This window comes from Anas platyrhynchos, chromosome 29 (assembly GCF_047663525.1).
Source record: "Anas platyrhynchos isolate ZD024472 breed Pekin duck chromosome 29, IASCAAS_PekinDuck_T2T, whole genome shotgun sequence".
Classification (NCBI taxonomy): Eukaryota; Metazoa; Chordata; class Aves; order Anseriformes; family Anatidae; genus Anas; species Anas platyrhynchos.
In genome coordinates this window covers 1,964,173-1,977,936 of record NC_092615.1, presented here as the reverse complement: position 1 = coordinate 1,977,936, position 13,764 = coordinate 1,964,173, and the positions used below count along the sequence as shown (strand labels likewise).

The following is a 13,764-nucleotide window of genomic DNA, read 5'->3' as shown; positions in this document are numbered from 1 at the left end:
CCCATGGGGCCCGCTCGGCTCCAGCTGGGATGTGCCAGCTCCCACAAGGGCTGCGAGCGGCTCCTTCACCTGCTCTCTTTGCCCTGAGCTCTTTTTCCGTTTGTTTGTCCTGGCGTTTCTGCGCTCCACATCTCTGCTGAGCGCAGCAGATTTACAGCATGCAAAACAGGGCTCGGGGGTCAGTTATGTCTTCCACCAGCTGTGCGGTTTAAAAACATTGCCACCAGACTGTGATTTTCCTCTTTCTTGTTGTCACTTTGTTTTTTTGTTTGTTTTTCTGAGCTGATCCCTGTGGCGGCCGCGCTGGAGCACGTGCTCCCGCAGCGGGCCGGCGCGAAAACGCATCCACGTGGGGCCCTCGCGCCCGCACAGGCGCTGTCTGCCCGCGAGAGCTCTACGCTCACGCAACCTTTATTCGGATCTGATTTTATTTGGCATCCCCGGCTGCTCTGAGTAATCTTCCTCGGAAGAGGATTAAGCCGCCTCGCAGTGAATGCGTTCGCATCCCTCTCCGTGGAGCCATGCGCAGAGGCGGCCGGCGCTGCGCGTCCCCGCGGTTCAGCCGTGCCGGGGCACGTTGGTGGGATCAAAGCGGGCACAAACCGCAGCGCTGCACCCCCCCTGAGCACAGAGAAGCCTCTGAAGGGAAAACCCTGTGATCTGCCCCCCCCGGGGCCAGCACGGAGCTGTGCTGCTGTGCCACGGCACGGCACAAGGGAGCCATTCTGCACCAGCAAACGCCTCCCTGATAGCAGCGGGGATGAACGCTCCCCGGGGCAGAACCCCAGAGCTGCTGATCAGACCCCAATCATCTGCTCTGGACACACAAGGGGATTTTTATTCCCATGGAGGGGGGAGGAAGGGCTGCCGAGCACTGCGGTCGCATCCTGCCTGCTTCACCCAGGGGCAGCCGTGGGGACGTGTCGGGTCGGGGAACCCAATGCTGGTGGGCACCGCTCCCGATCCCCACGTGGGAGGGATCTTTCCAGCATTAATTCTTGCAAATGCCTCCAGGGTTTCTTGTAAAGCCATGGCATGGCTGGACAGTAGCACGGCCAAGGGGGGGGCCGGGCCGCTTGGGGCTGCTGCCAGCAAAGCTCCACGCTCTCCAGTCCCCAGGGGGCTAAAAATACCCCGTCGGGATATGTGGCGCTGGGGTGAGGCACGGACCCCTGGGCAGGGCTTTCACAACCCTCGCCCACGCCACCACTGCTCTCCAGCCCTGCTCTGTTTGTCTTCCCCAGCTCCAAAGTCCATCTCGAGCAGCCCAGGGCCTCTCCGGTCGGGTTTGTCAGGGCCCAGGGGGCTGCGGAGCGGGGGCAGCCCCGGTGCTGGTCGTGGCAGGGGCCGGCTTGCGGGCAGCAGGCGCGTTATGCAATTACAGTGCCGGGAGTATTTATTTATAGCTCTTGGCCCCGAGCATTGGAAAATGCTTCGCCGACCACCCGGCGAAACCCGGTCCTTGCGAGGTGCAGCAGGATGCCAGCCCCGCTCCGCTGCTGGTGGCTTTTTTACCTTTTTTTCCCTTAGCCCTGAATGTTTGCAGGACCCCTCGGCCCTGGGTGGGATGGCAGTGGAGAATAAGGGAGCAGGAGCCACGTGTGGCCGTGGGCACGCTCCTTTTTGATGCTGTGTCTGGGCCACCCATGGGTGCTGGGGAGGGCTTGGGTGCTGCAGCTCCCAGCCCTGCAGAGTTCCAGGACCCCCCCGGTGCAGCTCATGGCCTTGGAGAGCGCAGGACCCCCCCGGCACAGACGCAGGGCAGCGAGCCCAGCAATGAGCCCTGGAGGCAGCAGCACAGCGCAGCTCATCCTGCTGCAGCCCCTCTCTGCAGCACCCCGGGGTGCTGCTCCTTCCATCCTAACTCCCCCCCCCCCAAAAAAAAAAAAAGAGTGACCCATCGCGGGGGTCCAGCTGGAGGATGCTCAGCCACAGCCTCGCCTGGAGGCTGCTGTCCTCCGGCGGAGGGTCAGCACTTTGGGGGGGGGGTCGGCACAGCCGTGCAGCGGGGAGGTGACACGCGAAGCTCGCGGCCGGCCCCGGCGCTGGCAGGGACAGAATGTGCCGGCGCCGGCGCGGCCTTGCGAGGGCCGGGGATTAGCTGAGCGGCTGCTGCCTCCCGGCTCGGGCACGCGTCCAGCTCTGGGAAAACAAGCGCTGCCTTCGCCGCCTCCCAGCTGCAGCCCGGCCCTGCGCCGGGGGCTGCGTCCCGCGGGGGCTGCCTGCTCCTGGGGTGATGGTGGAGACGATAAAAGCAGCCTGGATTTTGCTCCGATGGGGATGCACCGCTCCGGCCCCCTGCCTGGGATGGGGTTGTCGCCCCGCTGCCCACGCTCAGCATCCTTGGAGTTGGGATAACGCTGGGCTTGTGCCCTGGGGAGCAGCGAGTCAGCACCCATGGGTGCTCAGGAGCACGGGGACCTGCTTGTCCCCAAGCTCTGGGACTCACGACCAGACCTTGCTTTGGTTTTGCTCCAATCCAGCACTGCAAAAAGCACCGCCCTGCACCCCAGGGATCCCCTCCATGCGGAGGAGGCACGGGGACCCCGGGAGGCAGCTGTGCCCCCCAGCGTGCCCGCGCTCACCCCACGCACAGCCGGGGCAGGAGCACGGCCGCCCTACGCCCGCTGAGTCAGCCCGCATGCTGCAGGAGCCGCTCCCGCCCACGGAAACCGCAGGCAAAGTCCCGCTCATCCCTGCCCTGCGCCGGGGTTTTCCCTGCCGGTTTGACAGGAATCTCAGCTCCTTCCCGGAGCGGCCGCGGGGATGGCACAGGACCCCGGCTGCGCTCCCTCGGGAAGCCTCTTACAGCCAGCACCACCCGTGCCCCCCCTGCTGCCATCGGGAACCTTTTGAGGGTTCATTCCCCAGGGCCAGGGGAAAGCTTTGGAGAAACCAAAGGCTGGTTTCTGCCAAAAAACAAGCTCCAGAGCAGTCCTGTGGATGTGTTGCACGTCCTGCGTGTCCCATCTTGGCCACCGCTCCGGGAGCATCGGGCATGTGCGGCCGTCGCGGCGCTCACCGGCACGGACACCCCGGCAGCCCCCGGCACGCGGTGGCTTCCAGGGCTGGGTTTGCTGCGGGGCTGCTGACGCCACCGGCTGCTCGGAAGCCCTTCGGCAAAGCGCCGCCGTTGTTCACTCGGTGGAAAACAACCTCGCCGCCGACCCCCTCTCTTGACGTCCTCGCCGGCCCCTCGCTTGTTTACTGCTCCCTTCCTCGGACAATGGAAAATTTTTCTGACTTTTGACTTTTGTCCAATTGTTTTGGAGCGAGGAAGCGGCTGGGTGCTGCTCACAAACATGTCTATGGATAAACAGCGGGGCGCGAGGGGCCGCAGGACCGGAGCCAGAGAGCCAGGGGGCAGAAGGGTGGCACCGGGAACCCCCCTTCTCTGACCCACATCCCCTCGTCCCCCCCCAACTCTGGTCCCCGCATGGCGTCCCCAAGCCCTTTGCGCAGGGCGAAAGCAGGGACAAATATTTTGGCTTTTCCCGGCAAACACCCAACTTGAGAAAAACAACAACAACAAAACCCCCCGGAGTCATCTGACAGCGGCACGTGGCGTGTTGGCACACAAACAGGGCGCACGCGGGGACGGCGCTGGCCCTGCTGGGGATGGATGCGGGGCCGTGCCTCGCCTGTGCCCGTGCCAGGGATGTGGCACGCGGGGACTTTGCTCCCGGCGCCGTGTTTGCCGGCACTCCCAGGCGCTGCTTTGCAATTCATGCGGAAAGCCCCGGCCAGCACACGGTGCCCATCCCCGTTGCCGTCCCCGTTTGTGTCTCCCCGCAGCTAAAACCTCGCTCGCGTGGCGTTTGCTTTTTATTTTAGCTCTTTCCAATAAAATCAAAGCACAATTGGGGCTGAGGGGTGTGCTGGACCCAACACCATGAGGGTGCTGGTGGGGATGTGGCCGTCCTTGGGGTGAGGACTGCGGGGCTGTCACCGCACCGATCCCTGTCCCCTGGCACCTTGGCCGTGGGGCTGCAGCTCCCTCCCTTGTTTTGCTGCCCTTCGCTCCGTGGGAGGCTGGCGCTTCCCAAGCAAACAAAACCACCCCGGGTGCCCGTGCTGCTCCGGAGTTTGGACTTTAGAGCCTGGCCTGGGAGTGGGGATGGATCCCCGGGGTGGGGGCAGACCCCGCATCCCGTCCTCCCCGCTGCTGGGGGATCCCCTGGTGCCACCCGTGCCCCGTGTGCCGTTTCTGTCCCCAGCCCCACGTGCCCTGCAGTGGGGAGGAAGCCTTGCACCGGCTGGGAACAGCTCTTACATTTTCCATCTCCCTGGGGGGGGTGCGGCAGAAATAATCTGCCTCTTGTGCTGGCGCAGCCCCAGCAGGGACCGGAGGGTGCAGCGGGTCGGTGGCCCTGCACCAGCACCCGCAAAAGGCATCGCAGCTCTGACAGGTCCTGGGGCAGCTTCGTGTGGTTTGGCCCGTCCCAAAACACCGGGGAGAGCAAATCCCATCTGCTAGGGCTGAATGCGGGGACACTGATGGCAACGGGGAGAAATAAGGGGGGGTTGAACCCAACGGCACCATGCCTGTGGCAGAGCAGCCCCATGGACACATCCTGGTCCAGAGCTCGCCCACCTGCAGCCTGCGCTTAAACCCCGGGGAGCCCTTGGGTGCTGCACCCTGCCCTGCACTCACCCAGCTCGTTAGCGAGCCTGAACCCAATCGCTTTTAAATGCAAGGGGTTTACAAGGTGCTGAGGGAAAGGATTTTCCTGATAAGCAGCTGTGTAAATGCGGCCATCCTGGTGCAGCGATGGAGGCAGCGATAGCCCCCGGGGGGAGGCCAGGCTGCCCGGGAGGGGGGGTCCCAGCTGGCTGGAGGTGGTTGGGGCTGGTGGGGATGGCAGCAGCAGGGCCCTGGCTGGTTTGCTCTGCTTTTCCCGTGTGGAAAAACAGGGAGAGTGAAAGTGCTCGCAGATAGGGGCTGAGCACCCTGAGAGCAAACCCAGCGGGGGAATGGCTCGCGGTCCTTCCTCGCTCGGTGCTGGTTTAGCGCCCGGGGGAGCCGGGCGGATTTTTTTGCTCCGGGCTCAGCCCTTTCCCCGTGCACCTGGGTTTTGGTTTGCTGCAAAATATGGGATTGTTTTCAGGAACCTCCGGGTCCCGCCGAGCCGCCTATCCTTAGCTCGACCCCGTCTGCCAGCGTGAGCAAAATATGTTTATGCTGCAAACCTCTGGAAGCCACCCCTGCCAAATCAACAGGGGAATGTGTGCGCCGATAAGGGCGCCGTGTCCTTTCCTTCCAGCTAATCTGATAGCCCGGCTGGGAAACGCGTGTGGAGCAGGGGCATGGGCCTGGGGTCCGGGCTCTGCGGCCCCAGGCGTCCTTAAGAAAGGGAAGAAAATCCCTGTAAGGCTGGGGAGAGCTGCGCTGCGCTGCCTGGCTCCCGACGCCCTCGTTTTATGATTGCTTGTATTGTTGTTGTAAGGTTTCAGGTCAAAAATATCCGTGGCTTTTCTGCTAGGCTGCTGCCAAAGCCTGGAAACCTTCAGCCGTGCCAGCGGCTGCGCTGCCCCCTTGGCTGCGGGATCTTGAACCCAGCCATCCGAAAGCATTAAAACTGCAGCAAGAAAATGTTTCCTGCACCCGCCTGGGTGCTTCTCCCATGCCAGGAATCCAAGCTGTTTTCCCCCTGCGTCTCCCAGCTTGCACGCTGGGGCTCGCAGTGCCCGGCTCTGTTGTTTCGCGGCGCTCTGAGCGCGGCCCCGCAGGGGATGGGGCAGCTCCGAGCCCCTCTCCATGAAAAGAAACTCTTCAACGTTTGGTTCTTGCTGGTGCTTCGAGTCATTTTCCATTCCCGGGCATTGTTTCTGGAAATAACGCTTTGCCAGGGAGAAGCTGTTGCACAAAGAAACCTCAGCCTGACGTGAGAGCGAGGGAGAAAAAAAGCAGGCGTCGCTCGGCTTGTTTGCGAAGGCGAAGCGGAGTTGTTGTTGTTGTGACACTGGACGGTTGCGAAACGGCGGCACAGAAATACCCAGGACTTTAAAAACAAGCCGAGCCCAGCTGCTGCTGCTGCTGCAGTGGCCGTGTGTCCTGCCGGGGTGGCCGTCTGTCCGGCTGCACTGTCCCCTTCCCCCGGGGACGCAGGGCTCTGGGGCGCGCACCAGCCCTGCTTGGGGATTTTTGGGGACCCCTCAAAGCTTCTCCAGGGGAGGGGAGGCGCCAGCTGAGCTGTGTGTTTTTGGGGGGGATTTGCCCCTCCGTCAGCCCCTGCAGAGTCATTGTGGGGGGGTTGTGATGCCGGGGGGGGGGGGTCCCGGCTGCCTCCCCCCGCTTCCGTGTGCGGTGAGGCGGCGAGGGGCAACCCCTGACATCTGCAGAAAGGGATGAAACACGCACGGTGGGGATCGGTTTGTTTGCTTAGGGATGAAGTGAAAGCAGCTCCTGAATGGCCACCGAATCCCCCCGGGAGCGGGCTGCGCTGTGCAGGTGGTGGCAGTGGTGGCAGCGGTGGCTTTTTGCCCGGCGAATAATCCTGCTCCGCGCCACGGCTTGCATGCGGGTCCGTCTGGCACCGAGCTCTTCCTCCTTCCACTGGGGGCTCGGGGAGGGCAAAACAGCCCAGAGAAGGGACTGGGTGGGGGTCTCGGAGCTGTGTTTGCCATAGGAAGAGCACCCCGGGGGTGGGTGTGGGACTTTTTGTGGGTTTTATCTTTTGGGGGCAGCGATTGGGGTGCGTGGCGGTCGTGTGGCCAGGCTCAGAAATAGCCGGCGTATCAGGAAACATAGAAATGCAGCGCCGCGCCAAATCATCTGACCCCCTCTAAAAATAAAGGCAGCGGGTCTTAAATTAGCTGTGGAGGTGTCTGGGGACGTGTGTGTGGGTGGCTGAGGGTCCTCGGCTCCGCTCTGCGCAGGAAAACCCCAAATCCGGCATTGCGGGGAGCGACCACGGCTCGGGTGCATTTGGGGCCGGTGTGCTGGGTGAGCTTTTTCCCCATTCCTGGCCTTTTTTTTGCTGCTTTTCCTGCAGCTGTCCCAGGGGGGAGTGCTGTGGCTCCCATGTGCCGAGTTGCCCGTTCTCAGCCCCCCGATGCCCCACGGTGCTCCTGGGTCGTGCACGGTGCCGGAGGGGGGCAAGGTCCCGTCCCCGCTGCCCAACCTGGCCCCGTCCCTCTCCAGCTTCCTCAGGTGGCTCCTGGAGATTCCTTGGAAAACGATTCTGAGCAATTCAAACTAATTAGGGAGCCCCGAGCCACTCACTCGCACTAATTGGTGAGCCCTCGTTAGTTTTCCCCAGCACATCACCCATGGGCTCTGTGGGTGCGTGGGGACGGGGCTGTCCCCAAAGGATTTGGGGGGACCCTGTGAGGATGATGGGGATGGGGGTGCCTCTTGCCCTCCCCCCCCCACCTTCCTGGGGTGTTTTTCAAGCAGCGATGGGGACTTGCTGTCCTGCCATGAACCCGGTCCTGTTGCTGGCTGCGTTAAGAGCAACAGGAATGATTAACTGGTGCTGGCGCTGGCCCCGCGCTGGGCTGAGTGTTTACCCCGAGCTGAGTGACCCCAGTGCTGCTTCCCTCGGCTCCAGCCCCAAAAATCAGGCTGTAAACAGGGGCCGGGCTGCAACCCGAGCGCTGCGCACCCGTAACAAAATACTTCCTCTGCCAGCACCTGAGGCAAGCCCGAGCGTTGCTGCTGGTTCCACCGTGAGCCGGCTCCACCGCAGTAAAAGCCCTAAATAATAAATGAGTTCTCCCAGGCTGCGTTTTGGGGGCAGGGAGGCTGCTGGGTGCCCGTCCTCCTCCTGATCCACATCCCTTTGGGTTTTGGAGGTGAAGGAGAGAGGCTGCACGCGATGAAGGAGTTCGGGCTGGAGAGGTGTCGGCGCGTTGCTGTGGTGCCGAATAAATCCCCCGATTTGTGGCTGGGGGGGGGTGATTTGGGGGGGATTTGTGGTTGGCATCGTGGTGAGCGACTGCTCTCAGCCCCCTGGGTCTGCTCGGTGGGGCCGTGGCCTGGATTTGGCCGGAGCTGGGGGAGCTCCGTGGGGCCGCAAGCGGCGCGGGGCTGGTGCCACCTCGTGGAGCTGGGCGCAGCTCAGACCCGCTGGCGCCGGACATGGGCGCACTGGGGGGGCTCAAAATGAAACCACGGGGTCGTGGCCATCCCCATCACCTCCCTGGGATCCAGGAGCACCGTGGGGATGTGACACAGATCCAAACGTGATGCTGCCACCCCCACCCCCTCTGTGCACCCAGAGCAAAGCCCCGGTGCTGGGCGCAGCACCCCGGGGTGCGGGGGGCACCGGCGGCTCTGAGCGGGGAACCAGATCTTGGTGAAACCCCTTGCGAAGCAGTTTTAAACCACAGCGGCGGTGCTGAGCAAGAAGGGGGGGTGCTGCCTTTCCCCAGACTTCCCCTTGCTGCTCCCCCACGCACTTTTTTTTTTTCTTTTCCCCCTTTTTCTTTTCTGCACCCTCAGCAAATACAGGCGGCTGCCTCCGGTGCTGACGCTCGGGGCAGACGAAACCACAAACCACGCTCCATCTTCAGCAGCATCTGAAGGTTTCTGCCCCAGATAAGGCTCACGGTGCTGGCACAGCCCCAGCTCCCGGCAGGATGCTGGGGAGGGGCCCTGCCGGCCCCCAGCCCCATTGCTCGGGGTCTCAATGCCAAACCCTCGAGTGATGCTGACCTGGTGGGACAAGGATTGCTGTCTGAGGCTGCTGCTTCGTGCATTTGTTTTTTTTTTTCTTTAATTTTTACAGCCTGGAACAGCCGGTGTCGGCTGGGGCTGGATGTGCCCCCATCCTGCAGGGGCTGGCTCGAGGCGTTTGCTCTCCAATGCCATCCCGAAGCGGCTTTCCCATGGCCGAGGAAATGTCCCCAGCTGGGTCCACAGCTCCCTGCCCTCGGGTTTTATTTCTGTGCCAGGCACAGCGCCATGGGCAGCACCTTTGGTATACTCAGCAGCAGCTCCTGGAAATCAGAAACCCCCTAGAAAGCACCACAAACCCATGGGGCCGCGCCTCGGGGTGGGCGCTCAGCATCCCCCCGGGTGCCCGTGGGACCCCGCTCGTCCCCCTCCTGCCCCATCTCCCTGCTCACTACAGCACCGACTTCTCCTGCAGCAGCTCCGAGCCCTCCTCGTCCCTGATGATGACGGGTTTGTCGGAGATGAGCAGGGCGAGGGGAACCAGCAGCCAGGGAAGCCCCGAGTTCCCCACATCCTCCTCCAACGTTTGGTGGCCGGAGCACCCGGTGCCGCAGGGGGGACCCCCGTTGGATTCTGTTGGTTCTGGGCTCGGCAGCGGGCTCAGCACCTCCTGCTGCCGGTAGTCGAAGGGCAGCTCCCTCTCGCAGCCCGGCTGCCCCAGCTCCATCGGTTCTTTGGGTTTTTTGGGGCTGGGCTGTGGTGTGCGGGGCCGCGTGCCGTCGGCCACCTCCTTCTCGGGGCTCAGCTCCGTCACCAGCAGCTCGGCGAGGTTGAACTTCTCCGAGGGCTCGGCGAAGCCTTTCCAGGGCCTGTCCTAAAGGTTTTGGGGTGTTTGGGGTGGGAAGGTTCAGCGGTGAGGTCTGTGTTTGGGGTGTGGAGGGTCCGGCCCCATCGTAATCCCGCTTTGTGTCTCACCTGGCTCATTTCGCTGGCCGAGAACTGGATGGCTCTGCTGCCCACGGGCTTGGGCAGCGGGGGGAAGAGGAGCTGCCGGGCCCTGGGGGGATGCCAGAAGTGGGGGGTTAATGGGGGGAAAAGGGGGAAAAGAGGCGGCACAGCGGGGTCACGGCGCTGCCTTCACCTCCTTTTGCTCAGCTGGTAGATGACGGCGGCGACGGCGGGGAGCCCGAGCGAGATGCCCAGGTACCTCAGGTTGGATTTCCACGCTGCCAGCCTGGGACCTGGGGACGAGCGTGCTTGGGTGGCGGTGACATTTCCAGCCCCACGTCCCCTCGCTGTCCCTAACACCACAGGAGGGCCACCGGAGCATCCCCACTGGGAGAAGGAAGAGGTCCCCAGCCATTACCCAGCGCCATGGTCTGGAAGTGCCACGGGGTGCTGCAGCTGCCCCCGCCGTCCGCTGCCACCTCCTGGATGCCGACCCTGTAGGCTGTGCCCGGCCGCAGGTTTCGGAGGGTGTAGCGCGAGGCCGACGCATCTGCTTCGCCGTCTGGATGAACAAAAACAAGCGGGCAGCACCCGGCCCCCTTCCCACCCACCCGCGTCCCCTCCTGGCCATAGCCACCGCCACTCACACGTCTCGTTGTCCCCTTCAGCCGCGTGGCACACCAGGTACCTCGCCAGCGCCCCGGGGCAGGTGGCACGAGGGGACGGTTCCCACCGGAGGACAGCAGCCTCGGCACTGGCGTTGATGCGGATGGAGGAGGCCAGCGAGGCTGCATGGAACCAGGGGGGGACAGGAGCAGCTCTTTAGGGTCACGGCACTTTTTATGGCACGCTGGGGATGCGATGCTCCCCGTTCCCATACGTACTGTTGCCGGCGAAATGATGCTGCAGGGCGAAGGTGGCCCAGCCCTGCTCTGCGCTCCAGCCGTGCACGGCGAGCCGGTAACACGCCGGCGCTTCCAGCGACCCTACGGGGGAACCAGCACCTGTGGCAGCCTGGCCAGAGCCGGTGGGAATTTGGGGGTCTCAGGCACCCTCTTACTGTTCTCCAGGTGGGAGCTCTTTGCAGGGAACTCCTGCTGGACGCAGACACCCCGTCGGTGCGCTCCCGGCAGCGGCTGCTGCTCGAAGCAGTAGGCGAAGCCGCGGCTCGGCGCCTCCCATCGCACCGTCACTGCCTCGCCGGCCGAGCTGATGTCCTTAAAGCTGAGCTCTGGGGCGAAATTTGGGGGGCTCAGCGGGTGAGGATGCTGGGGAGGGCGTCACCGAGGAGCCGGGTCCTTTCCACGGCACGCGCGTGGGTACCTGCGTGCTGCTCGGGCGGCACGTGGAGCTGCCGCGTGGGGCTGGTGCCGGCGGCGTTGGTTGCCGTCAGTAGGATTTCGTACTCGGCCCCGCAGAGGGTGAGGTTGTGCGCCCTCACCTCGGGTCCCAGCACCACCTCGTCGGCCTCGGGCAGCGCGGCGCAGCGGCACGCCGGCATGTGGGTGCTCAGCGTGTAGGTGACGTTCCCCTGCTCCTCGCGAGCTCTCTGGGGTGGTGAGAGTGGTGGCCGCGGCGGTGCCAAGGGGAGAGAAGGGTCCCAAGGGGAGAGGGGGGTCCCAAGGGGACAGCGGGGCTGTTCCAGGTGGAAAGCCGACGCTGCCCTACCTGCCAGCTCAGCTGCAGCAGCCTCTGCCCGTTTTTCCCCAGGTTTCCCAGCTGGAAGCTCAGCTCTGGGCTCTCCAGGATTTCTGTAAGAGGAACGATGCCAGGCGGGTTGCCAGCCCGGGGTGCCCATGGCAGGGTGGGCGGGGATATTGGGGTCCCTTCTCACCCTCAGGGACGAAGATGGATTTGCTCCAGTCGCTCCAGTAGCTGCTCCAGTGCTGCGTCTTCTGCCGGAGCTGGACCTCGAAGGCAGCGTTTCCCCCCAGGTCGCAGGTCACTGGGACAAACCGGGGGGGTGGCGGTGAGGGGACACCTCCCGGGACGTGTTCATCCCCCAAAAACCCCAAGCAACCCACAGGGCACGGACTGAACCCACCTGGGTCCTCCTTGCTGTCCTCGCTCTTCCCTGTCTCGCACAGCACCTGCGGAGAGAAGGCAGGATGGGGGCACCCGCCCAGTGAAACCAGTATGAAACCAGTACAAAGGAAGGTTTGTTACTGGGGCATGGGAGAACCGAAAGGGGTGCAGGGGATATGGTATCTGGGGGTTTCCCTTGGCTGGGGTCCCACAGCTTTGCCCATGGAGCCCCCCAAAAAGTGGTGGTGGTGCCTGGGGTGCCCTGGGGAAGCACTCAGGTCTCTCTGGGAGCAGCGTCAGGATTTCATCTGCCATCAGCTTTATTCTAATCCGGGGTTTTGCCTGCGTAATCCCCGCCAATCCCTCCCTGATCCTGTTACGGGTGGCAGCGCGATCCCATCCCCGGGATGCCGGTGGAGAGCCGGGACCCAACCAGGCGGGGACGGTGCCCCCGAGCCCCCACGCTGCATCCAGGGCTGCTCACACCCCTGCAAACCCCCCCCTGCTCCTCACCACCAACACTTTACCTGCGTCCAGCTGTGGTTGCCCACCCCGCGGAAGCGAGCCTCCCTGCTCAGCTCCCGCTCCCTGCCGCGCAACGGCGGCCGCGGCACCTGGAGCTGCAGGAGCCCCTTGGCCTTGGCGAAATTCATCCCATCGGGGGGAGGATCCAGCTTCACTGCGGGGACAGCGTGGTTGCGGTGACCGGCACCGTGGCGGCGCGCCCAGCCCGGCCTCGCGGCGCTTACCGGCCTCGTTGAGGTACAGGGTGAGGTTGGGGCTGCGGTGCAGGTGGGGTCCCCACCGCGCCTCCACCCAGGCCGTGGTGTTGGTGAGGACGTAGACGCGGTGCCGCGGCAGGGTGTAGGTCGTGGCGGCACCCGCCTTGTACCGCCAGCACGTCCGTGATGTGGCATAGCTGGGGGAAAAAAAGCTCGCCCTCTGCGTGCACGGGGAAGGGGGGGGGACCCATGGCACGTCCCCAAATATCCCCGTGTCCCAGTGGGCTGCTCGGGGCTGCCAAGGGGATGTGGCACCCGACTCACCACAGCACCAGGACGTAGGTGGTGTTGCCAGCGGGGCCACGGGGCGGCCAGGAGCAGAGGAAGTCGCAGGAGCCGCATTGCTTAAAGCAGGAGAAGTCGGGGGGCTCGGCGGTGCCTGCGGGCAGGGGGCAGCGGCTGTGGCCGGGCTCAGGTTTGCTTCTGCCCCACGGCACCCCGCAGACCCCCGGTGGGTGCCAGAGGGGCACAGGGAGGGAGACGAGGGCGTTGCAGTGCTCCTGCTCCTGCCACCAGCATGGGAACTGCCCCAAGTTCCCCAAATCACGCTCTCCAGCACCCGGCAGCGCTGTTCTGTGTGGCTGGAGGTGGCTCCGAGCCCACATGGAGGGCGCGCAGCCAGTTTAACCAGTAACGGGGTTGTCGGCTCCCGCTTCGCTCCCAGCAGTACTGGGAAGGATGCGGGCAGCGGGCAGCCGCCCCCCACGCTGTGCAACGGGACAGGGGAGCGGAGCGGCCACACAGGTGATTCCCACCCCAAAAGCACCCTAAATTTCCCCAGGGATGCTGTGCTGGAGGGGGTTCCCGAGCCCAATCCTGCTGCCCCCATCGGGGCTTCCTTGAGTTTTGCCCTGGCCCGGCAGCGTGAGGCAAACCCCCTCCATCCCAAAACCGTGAAAGTTCTTGCCCTGCCCTGCTCGAGAGGCGCCTTATCTCCCCCTTATCGCCCCCAAATCGTTCATTGAAAGTCTTCTGCACTTATCTCTCATCTCCGCACGCCGCAGCAGCACTCACCGCCCCGCGCCAGCGCCGCCAGCGCCAGCAGCAACCACCCCAGCATGGGCTGCTCGGGGATCCCCAGCTTTCGGGCTCCGTCCTCTCCGGATCCCCTTCCTTTTGGGGTTCCCGGAACCCCCCAGGGCACAGCGGCACCCCCCGGGCTCGCAGCAGCACCCCTCTGCCTTGGCTGCTGCTTCCTCTTCTGCTACGAGCGGCTTTTCCCAGGCAGAGCAAGTGTGCTGGCAGCACGGCGTGAGGTGTGAGTGCCTGCCTCACTTTTACCAAAAACAAAAGAGAAAGCAACAGAAACATCCCCCTCTGCTGCCCGCACGCCCGCCACGGGCCCGGCCAAGCACCGCAGCCTCGCGAGCAAGAAGAGCAAGGTAAGCA

At 64.1% G+C, this 13,764-nt stretch overlaps 1 protein-coding gene across 3 annotated transcripts; it reads right to left on the bottom strand.

Annotated features, from left to right (window-relative positions):
• Positions 1-8,680: 8,680 nt before the first annotated feature.
• On the bottom strand, positions 8,681-13,764 carry IL12RB1 (interleukin 12 receptor subunit beta 1). Of its 3 annotated transcripts, none has more exons than XM_072029251.1 (16): positions 13,390-13,764; positions 12,640-12,754; positions 12,343-12,512; positions 12,121-12,272; positions 11,613-11,658; positions 11,403-11,513; positions 11,237-11,319; positions 10,892-11,117; positions 10,629-10,799; positions 10,453-10,554; positions 10,216-10,356; positions 9,987-10,130; positions 9,762-9,861; positions 9,596-9,677; positions 9,073-9,489; positions 8,681-8,943 (listed from the first exon to the last, which is right to left on the bottom strand). In XM_072029251.1, exons 1-16 carry the CDS (start codon positions 13,433-13,435, stop codon positions 8,884-8,886), a joined length of 2,166 nt encoding a protein of 721 aa, XP_071885352.1. In that variant the 5' UTR covers positions 13,436-13,764; the 3' UTR covers positions 8,681-8,883. The 3 variants fall into 3 exon arrangements, with proteins under 3 accessions (XP_071885352.1, XP_038025138.2, XP_038025137.2); XM_038169209.2 differs by having other exon boundaries at positions 8,682-8,943; positions 9,073-9,494; XM_038169210.2 differs by having other exon boundaries at positions 8,681-9,489.

What these genes read in the sequence shown, in the direction of transcription:
- IL12RB1 (XM_038169210.2), bottom strand. Translation starts at nt 13,435, where the DNA reads ATGCTGGGGTGGTTGCTGCTGGCGCTGGCGGCGCTGGCGCGGGGCG. An exon ending in TACCAGCTGAGCAAAAGGAG is followed by an intron (nt 9,678 to 9,761) that starts GTGAAGGCAGCG and finishes GCATCCCCCCAG; the next exon opens with GGCCCGGCAGCTCCTCTTCC. An exon ending in CGGCCAGCGAAATGAGCCAG is followed by an intron (nt 9,490 to 9,595) that starts GTGAGACACAAA and finishes CCTTTAGGACAG; the next exon opens with GCCCTGGAAAGGCTTCGCCG.